Here is a 9519-nt window from a genome sequence, read left to right as displayed (position 1 = left end):
GCTTTTGGAGCACCTGTATGGATGTTCCCTTTACCACTTTGCCTTGGCTCACCCCCCACCATGTTAGAAAAATAGAGATGACAGAAGAGACCTCCAAATGTAACTCATTTCTAAGCTACCTCTTTTTCAAAGCCCAGACCAATAATTTTACACAGCCTACCTATAAAGGACAAAGTCCCTGTCCAATGGACTGAAATAACTACATAGTCAACCTACTATCCCCCAAAAGCCTAAACATGTATAGTAGGGATGAAGCTGGATAAGAAAAAGGGTGTAAAGGATATGAACATACTGTAATAGTGATCCACTTTATGCTTTGAATATAAACCTTGCTGCTCTGCCCCTGCAACTTATTTTTTAAGTAGACATGTTTCATTCTCTTCCTCTCCCCCTGTTAATCTTGGGGGAAGGGGAGAACTGGATTACCTTTGTTCCCCATCCTAGTCAGAGTTAATCTGTCCTTGTGTACACACCCACCATAGGAATGAAGTAACTCAGACCTTGGGGATACTACCAGAAGATCTCAGAAATGACCATCTCCCAAATTAACAAGTGAATCACAACTCCAATAGAGAACACCTGGAATGTAGCCTTTGAAGTGCCTGTTTTAAAAAGCCCCCTGTTCCTTTTGATAGGCAGAATCACGGCCTTTGAGAGTCCCGGGTTTCTCCTTTGTTAGCAAACCAATAAACCACCTTTTTCCTTTTTCTCAAATCCATGTCCTCCTCATTGGATTGGCATCAGGGACAAGGACTGAGATTTTGGCAACAATATAAACAAGAAAACATGACAAATTCAGCAAAGAAGATAATATGCTGTGTGCATCTGGTGATGATAGGGTGAGGGGAGATACTTTCTGAGACAGAGAAAATGAAAGTGAAAGTTGTCCCCAGGTGTGATTCCCAATACAATTTGCTTTATATGTCAAAAAGTTCATATATTAATAATAAAAGTGGAAACCAGATTATAGAAGAGAGACCGTAACAGAACGAAGGGTAAAAGTCTGATGTGGTTGAGACAATTGTGGGGAAAGGGGCTGGAATGGTGGGTAGCAAGTCCACATTAATGCTTATCCTAGGTCCACCAACAGTGGTAAAGAGGAGAAAGTAAAAATGAAAACAAAGCGTAAGGGGAAATCCGCTATAATTCCACTTGATCCTTAGGCTGGGGTCGCCAGCCCGCCTTCCATGCCGCACAATTCGCCCCAGCGCGGCTGAAGACATCAGCCTGAGCCGACCCGCAGCAACTCTCCAGTTTCTCCTGGGCACCAGTTCTCGCCCCGCCTCCAGGAAGACTTCCGCGTCCTTACCGCCCCGCCCCCCGCTGCTCTGCGCACGCGCGGGGGCCATATTCGCAGCGGACGCTGTGAGGCGGTGGTAGTTCTTCCCGAGACTATTTCCGTCTCTGTAGATCTCCCCTCTTCAGTGTCTTCTCTCTGGTGAGCCTTGGTCCCCAGTGGTCGGCGGAAGCCTGGTCGCTGTCCGTTGGGTGGGGGTTGTGAGCGTAAAGATAGCGGGCCTCCGCCGGCAGCCGCTGCTGAGGAACTGTAGGCACGATGACTCTGCACCCGCCTCCTCGGCCTCGGTGACGGTCTGGTCCGGGACTGGCCCCCGCCGGCCGCCGTCGGGTTACCCGGCCCCGCGTCGGGGCCGCGGGACAGTGCAGGGCACCTGGCGTAGATGGGCAGGTCGTAGTGGTCTGTGCGGCTTTGGTCCCCTGAGTACAGTACGTGAAAGCGCTACTGGATGTGCCGGTGACCTCAAACTCGTGCTTTGCCCGGCGTCAGGCTCGGTGATCTTGATCCCGCCCCCCGGCAGGTCTTCTGTCTTTGCGACCTCCTGTCTGCTCTTGTCTGGACCACTCTTCCCATGCACCTGCCTATTGGAACCGCACTCGTGACTAGTTACCCTGCCTTCAGCCTCTCACCAGCCTCAGGTCTTTCTAAACTGCCTGTCAGTTCCTGTGGATTTGCGACTGTTAATCTTTCGGTGGAATTAAGAGACAAAATTCAGTTTTTACGTGGGCCCTTGAGATACCTGCTTACTTTTCCAGTCTTAATTCCTAATATTCCGGGAATACGGGCTTTGGATTCTGAGGTTGGTTTTTCTATTAAATCACGCACCCCATTGTTGTCTTTGGCGGGGATTGAAATGATGCCCAAGATTACCATACCCACCCCCAAGTTCAGAACCCGGTGTCCAGCTTGAGCAATTTACCTCTTGCCCATTGAGCTTTCTTCCTTTGGTATCATTTGCTCATGCTTTCTCCTCTTCCAGGAACGCCTTTCCTTTCTTCCTTTCTCTGTTCTTAGACCTGAGGGTTTTCAACTTGTTTCTGCCTCCCCCATCTCTAATTTATTCTTACTTTCTGTATCGGTGTCTCCAAAAAAATGTTTTCCCTCCATTCTGATTCCTACTCACTCTGCCTTTTTCTGTCCCAGGGATTGAGCCCAAGGGCACCTAACCACTGAATCACATCCCCAGCCTTTATTTATTTATTTATTAGTGGTGGTTGGACCCAATATCTTTATTTATTTTTATGTGGTGCTGAGGATTGAACCCAGTGTTTCTACCAATGAGCTACAGCCCCAGCCCCGAGATAGGGCCTAAGTTGCTAAGGCTGGCTTTGAACTTGCGATCCTCCTGCCTCAGCCTCCTGAACTAGTGGGTTTACAGGGGTGCACCACCAGCCAGGTTTCTCATTGCCTTTTCCACGTTATAATCAATGTCTGTTCCTCTTGCCTGACAGCCAGATTTTAAACTCTTCGGGACAGGGATTGGTATTGCATATCTTTGTGTTCCAGCATTTGGCATGGTGTCTGGCTCTTTGCAAGTACACAATAAATGTTAGCTGAATGAAGAGAGTGAATTAGATTTTGAAAGTGAGAAAATGCATCTTAAATTATGAATTTTTTTAATGATGATTCTATTTTATTTTTACAGGAATTATATAAAGTTCAGAAACCATGGTGAGTTAATAAAACATGCCAGTAAACTATTGCGTGATGAAGCTTGTACTCAGTTTTCAGAATTACATGAGAAAATGGAAATGGAAGAAGAGATGGGATAGTGACTTCTTCCTTATAACAGCTTCTTCCCACACACTGAACTTTGTGCACCAGGATACATTTTATAAAATGATTTGTGGGCTTGGAGGAATTGGGTTACCTGCAGCAGATAGGAATCACTTATATGTTTTTCCTTTGCAGTCTCGAAGATATGACTCCAGGACCACTATATTTTCTCCAGAAGGTAAATAGAAATTTCTTAATCTGCCTCAAGTAAAGACTTAAGTGTTAAACTTTTAAGGAAAAAAAATATATATACAAAAAAATTTTTTTTTTTTTTTTGATACTGGAGAATGAACCCAGGGGCACTCAAGCACTGAGCCACATCCCCAGCCTTATTTTGTATTTTATTTAGAAACAGAGTCTCACTGAGTTGCTTAGGCCTTGGCTTTGAACTCACGATCCTTCTGCCTCAGTCTCCTGAGATACTGGGATTATAGGTGTGCACCACCATCCCCAGCTACAAACATTTTTGGAGTTACTAAGTTCATGCTTTTTGTACTTGTAAATTAATTGTGGTCACTAGCCTGATTGCATATGCATTATGGAAGAGTAAAAATAGGACTATTGCTTGTAGCCTACTAGTGTCATTTCTGATTTCTCTTGGAACAGTATACAGGAGCTCAGAGGAGAGTCTTGGCTTCTCTCTACTTGTGTTTTGTGGGTTTTTTGTTTTGTTTTGGTTTTGTTTTTTTAATATTTTTTAGATGTTGATGGGCCTTTATTTTATTCATTTATTTATATGCAGTGCTGAAAATTGAACCCAGTGCCTCACATGTGCTAGGCAAGTGCTCTACTAATGAGCCACAACCCCAGCCCCTCTGCTTGTGTTTTGTAGGTCGCTTATATCAAGTTGAATATGCCATGGAAGCTATCGGACATGCAGGAACCTGTTTGGGAATTTTAGCAAATGATGGTGTTTTGCTTGCAGCAGAGAGACGCAACATCCACAAGCTTCTTGATGAAGTCTTTTTTTCTGAAAAAATTTATAAACTCAATGAGTAAGTGAGATCTTAGAGAAGAGTTTTAACCATCACTTTCTCACATAAATGGGATCTGCTTATTTTGGAAGGTTTTTCATGTGACATTAGTAGAATTTAACAGTTTATTTTTACTTGTAAAAATGTGTGCTTTTACTTCATTTTGCTTGAAACTACTTTGAGGTCCAGTTCCATGTGTTATTTGTTTAAAGTACAGAGCTAAACATTTAGTGGGAAAACAGCATAGTATAGTTATAAAAGTATAGGCTTAGTAGTAACAAAGATTTGGGAGCAAATCCAGGCTCCAACCCCATACAAGCAATGTGACCTTGCATCAATTATTTAATTTCTTAGGGCTTCGTAGCCTTTTAGAATGGTTGTGGAAGTCTGATAAAACAAATTAAAATGAATGAAATGAACTAGCACAGTATCTGGCATAAAGCAGATCCTCAAAGTATTATTTGGAATATCTACTGAGGGATTTTGTTAAATTATAGTAAATCTTTACCAAAGAGCAGGTCTCCTGGAAGTCTGAGAATATTTGAATATTTTAACTACATTTTTTTTTTTTTTTTTTTTTTGTGGTACTAGGGATTAAACCCAGAGGTGCTTTGCCATTGAGCTACATTTCCCAGCACCTTCCCACCGTTTTTAAATTTAAAAAAAAAAAAAATTGTGACAGGGTTTTGCTAAGTTGCTGAGACTAGTCTTGAACTTGTGATCCTTCTGCCTCAGCCTCCTGAATTGCAGAGATTATAGGCATGTGCCCAGTTTAGTTATACTGTTTGCACACCCTATGAGGTCTCTATTCAATTTGGTTGTGCAGAACTTTGCAATTAGTGGAGAACTGACTGTTAAAAAAGATTCTTTTTAGCAGTGGGCCTATTAAATGCTGGTCAGGCTTTTTTTTTTTTTGTAGTTGTACATGGACAACATGCCTTTGTTGTTTGTTTTGTTTTTATGTGGTACTAAGGATTGAACCCAGTGCCTCACACATGCTAGGCAAGTGCTCTGCCATTGAGCTACAACCCCAGTCACCTGGTCAGGCCTTTTGCTACACTTATCTGAGATAGTGTCATTTCTCCATAGAGCCACTTTTTAGGCCCACTCAGCAGCTTGCAGGAAGGTGAGATATAATGACAGTGGGTAACAGGGTAGCCCTCAGGGAATAGGCAAAGTAAAGGAAATGTACCTCCAGGAAGAGCCTAGCCTTGAACTTCAGTTTGTGAACTTCTCTGTCCTTTTGCTCTTTCATCCTCACTCCCTACAAGCCAGGCCTTGGGAGGTAAGAGAACTTTCATGTTGAATGATGTCAAGTAAATGTCTCCTATAAAGATAAAATCTCTGTGGTTTTTTTCAGAAGGGCATAGAGACTGTGAAGCAAACATGGAAGATTTCTAATAGGATTTGGTGCTTCTTAATATCCCTGCTTATAGATCAATATCTTTTTTTTTTTTTTCCTTCAAGGGACATGGCTTGCAGTGTGGCAGGCATAACTTCTGATGCTAATGTTCTGACTAATGAACTGAGGCTCATTGCTCAAAGGTATGGAATAATATAGAAGTTAGTTTAATGTTTCTAAGAAAACTCACTCTTGCGAAGATTAGTCACTAAAAGTCTATTAATAGAAAATGACAGGTTTCATTTTATTTATTTTTATGTTGTGCTGAGGATCAAACCCTGTGTCTCACATGTGCTAGGCAGGTACTCTACTACTGAGCTACAGTCACAGCCTGAAATTATAGTTTTTTTAAATCAAATTTATAAAATGTCATTTATTATAAGGATAATAGGATGTTAACATGTTTCCCCCCTCCTCCTCTTCAAATTATAAGTGACTATTATGTTGTCTCTATGGCATATATTTTTTTCCACAGGATATTTTCCTTAGATTTTATGTGTTTTAGGAAAAAACTATTAATATGCCAATCTTTTTATCCCAGGTATTTATTACAGTATCAGGAGCCAATTCCTTGTGAGCAGTTGGTTACTGCACTGTGTGATATCAAACAAGCTTATACACAGTTTGGAGGTACTGAACTTTTTAGAATTGTTATTCTGAAAACTTAAAACATTATAAGTAATAACCTTTTCGAGGTAGTAAAAGGAAATTGAAAATCATCAGTCCATAATTCCTGCATCTTGAGCAAGCCTGCTTCTACCATGTAGATTATATATTTTATTAATAATATATTGAAAGGCCAAAATAACATTTTCCAATCTGGAAACAATTTCTTTTTACATAATAATGAAATTCAGCACTGGTGTATGTCCTTACTTCCTCTCCTGGCTATGTCCAAATCCAAGAAACAAAAGTGGAATTTGTGATTGAGCTTATCTCTGATAGCCAGAACATGGAGCAGTTAATGAATGCTTAACTTCCCAGAAAAGCATTCAGCCACATTCTCTGAGCTCTAGTAACTATAGTGATACCAAATTTAGATTGTTGATGTTTGGCTTTTTCTTCTTTGTTAAAGGAAAACGTCCCTTTGGTGTTTCGTTGCTGTACATTGGCTGGGATAAGCACTATGGTTTCCAACTCTATCAAAGTGATCCTAGTGGAAATTATGGGGGATGGAAAGCCACCTGCATTGGAAATAATAGCGCTGTGAGTATTTTTGTGGTGTGTAAAAGCTAGAAAAAGATCTAATAACTACCATAATTTTTGAAGTAAAGATGAACAGTATTTTAAGATAGTTCCATACCACATCAAGGTTGTTATAGCTATCTATGATTTCTGTTGGTGACAAAGTTGCAGATACGGAGTTTGTTGCCTTCATTTATAATTAAATGCGAGTTTTAAATTAAAATTTTAATGATACATTATTTTTCATACCTTCATTCACTACCCTCTAAGTTCTAGGATGGACTCCTTTGTTAATGGAGGACCTAGATTAAAAACTCCCTTAGGGGAGGGGAGCAAGGGATGTAACTCAGTAGAGCACTTACCTACCATGTGTGAGGCCCTGAATTTGATCAACCCTTAAAAAAAAAAAAAAAAAAAAAAAAACTTCCTTGACAGAGCATCAGTATCCTCTCTTGTTACCCCATCTCAGGTCTACCCTTCCTGCCATCCAAATTGTTTATACTGGTTGTAGTGCCATTTAAAAGGCAGGCATTAAGCCGGGTATGGTGGTATACACCTGTAGTCCTAGCACTTCAGAGACTGAGCACATGAGATCACTTTAGGAGTTCGAGATCAGCCTAGGCAACACCTCAAAAAAATTTGAGACCCCCATCTCAAAAAAAACAGTCAAACATTCTTCTAGACCAATCCATATTTCTAAAAAAAAAAAAAGTAAAAACTTAAAATTCTATATATTCTTGTTTTATAGGCAGCTGTGTCAATGTTGAAACAAGACTACAAAGAAGGAGAAATGACCTTGAAGTCAGCACTTGCTTTAGCTATCAAAGTGCTAAATAAGACCATGGATGTTAGTAAACTGTCTGCTGAAAAAGGTAACACATGTCCTCTTTCATTTGTCTGCTTGAGTGAGGGGAACTGATTGAGTAGCTGTTGGTATTAGGCATTTTACCTGTTGCTTAATTCATAGAAGCAGACCATTATAAGTTAGGTAGCTTTATACCTGTTTCCTAAACGAGGACACTGGGGTGCCATGACTAGGGTTAAGTGACTTGACAAAGATCAGAATGAGCATTGATAACTTTTGAAGCCATAATGCCACACTGCATGCTGGGCTTAATGACCTGAGCTAGAATGTTCCCAGTACTCATAATTCAGAGACCCTGCTCCATGCTAATTTAGTTAACAGTAATCATATCAAGACCTCTTGGTAGTGATATCTATGCTTCTGTGTGTGTGATAAACTACATGTATTTCTACAGGGTTATGATATACTTTACGAGAGAGAGAGAGAGCACTTACATCAGTCCTGGTACCCTGTTGTATTTTTCTGGGTCTTTTAAACTCTTATGTTAAACTCATGTTAATAATTTCACTTTATTCAACTTAAATTGTATGACAAAAATTTTTCCCAAAATTGTGGTTAATTAACATTGATTTACTGTAGTACACTTAGCTCCCGGTGTTTCTTAGAAAATGCCATTATCTATAGACTGACGTCTGTTGTCATCTAATTTCAGAGAGGCCCTAGTCAATTTCCCCTACACAAATACTCTTTCCACTGTACGTATCAGTGTGTTTCCCTTGCCCAGAGCCATAGAAGCCATTTTTCATACCGTTATTTTGAAAAGAGGTTTGAAAATTCCATAAAAAGTGTTATCATTGGTTGAAGATTCCAGCTTAGCATTTAGGGGTTCTAACAAGGAGCTTGTGGTTCTTTCTGGTCAGCAAACTAATAGCAGGCCAGCTAGAATAGCTGTTTTTTTGTTGTTGGTATTTGTTTTGTTTTTGTTAGTTTGGCACCAACCACTGAGACACATCCTCAGCCTTTTTTGTATATTTTATCTTGAGACAGGATCTTCATAATTTGCTTAGGGGCTGGCTAAATGGTTGAGGCTGTCTTTGAACTCTCAATCCTCCTGCCTCAGCCTCTCAAGCCACTGGATGACTGTACTTTACTAAGGGAACAACACAATGGTTGCTAAAAAGTTGGGATGGGTATAAAGAGGGAAGATGTTTAAGTAAAAATCATGATTAAAACATTATAAGACCAAAGGTGTTTTCTTCCTGTAAAAGTATCCAGAAATCATTAACCATAAAACATGGTAAAGTAGTGAACTGAGGCTTACATATGTGAAGTTATTTGCTGAGTGTACCTACCTCTGATACAAATGTTTGTGTTTTTGGTTTTTAGTGGAAATTGCCACACTTACAAGAGAGAATGGAAAGACGGTGATCAGAGTTCTCAAACAAAAGGAAGTGGAGCAGTTGATCAAAAAACATGAGGAAGAAGAAGCTAAAGCTGAGCGTGAGAAGAAAGAAAAAGAACAGAAAGAAAAGGACAAATAGAACCAGGGATTTTATAACCCATTTGGGGCACCATTTCAGTGTAAAGGCTGTCCTACTCTTCTACCCTGAGAAGGCTTTTTCAAAAACTTGTGCAGGGGGGCGAAATAGGACATTCCATACTGAATTGGGTCTTTGTCATTTCTGCTCAATTGAATACTTTGTTGTAATGATGATGATTACTCTTTATGGACATCTTAAATTTCACACTTTTTTTTTTTTTTTGGAATAAAACTTGAAAAGAACGGAGATGGTGAAGGAAAAAGTTATCTGTAGCAATAATTGTTAAAAACAACAGGATTGATACGGCTGTTACCTTCCTCAGGCACTATGTATGCTGTGGTTTACATTCCTTTCACAAAGGTGGGGCATATCCCTTTATGCTATCCATCATCTCTGTCTCCAGAGATGGGTTAGAGAATGAACGACAGCCCTGAACAAAGCCAGGACTGATGTATACACATGAGGAAAGAATGTGTAGGATCCTGCAGTTAGGACTGCACAGAGTCATAGCCCAAGCCATATGGAAGATGAAATGGGAG

General features: G+C 40.3%; 1 protein-coding gene across 1 annotated transcript; it reads left to right on the top strand.

The window, feature by feature from the left end:
• The first annotated feature begins 1334 nt into the window (after positions 1-1334).
• Positions 1335-9061, top strand: Psma4 (proteasome 20S subunit alpha 4). The gene is made up of 9 exons (XM_076851206.1): positions 1335-1438; positions 2943-2968; positions 3209-3251; positions 3906-4068; positions 5515-5592; positions 5991-6079; positions 6525-6655; positions 7383-7506; positions 8826-9061. Exons 2-9 carry the CDS (start codon positions 2966-2968, stop codon positions 8978-8980), a joined length of 786 nt encoding a protein of 261 aa, XP_076707321.1. The 5' UTR covers positions 1335-1438; positions 2943-2965; the 3' UTR covers positions 8981-9061.
• Positions 9062-9519: the final 458 nt, after the last annotated feature.

This window comes from Callospermophilus lateralis, chromosome 3 (genome assembly GCF_048772815.1).
Source record: "Callospermophilus lateralis isolate mCalLat2 chromosome 3, mCalLat2.hap1, whole genome shotgun sequence".
Taxonomy (NCBI): domain Eukaryota; kingdom Metazoa; phylum Chordata; class Mammalia; order Rodentia; family Sciuridae; genus Callospermophilus; species Callospermophilus lateralis.
The sequence above is the reverse complement of the archived record's forward strand: the minus strand, read 5'-3'. Positions and strand labels throughout refer to the sequence as shown.

What these genes read in the sequence shown, in the direction of transcription:
- Psma4 (XM_076851206.1), top strand. An exon ending in CACTATATTTTCTCCAGAAG is followed by an intron (nt 3,252 to 3,905) that starts GTAAATAGAAAT and finishes TGTGTTTTGTAG; the next exon opens with GTCGCTTATATCAAGTTGAA. An exon ending in AGCTTATACACAGTTTGGAG is followed by an intron (nt 6,080 to 6,524) that starts GTACTGAACTTT and finishes TCTTTGTTAAAG; the next exon opens with GAAAACGTCCCTTTGGTGTT.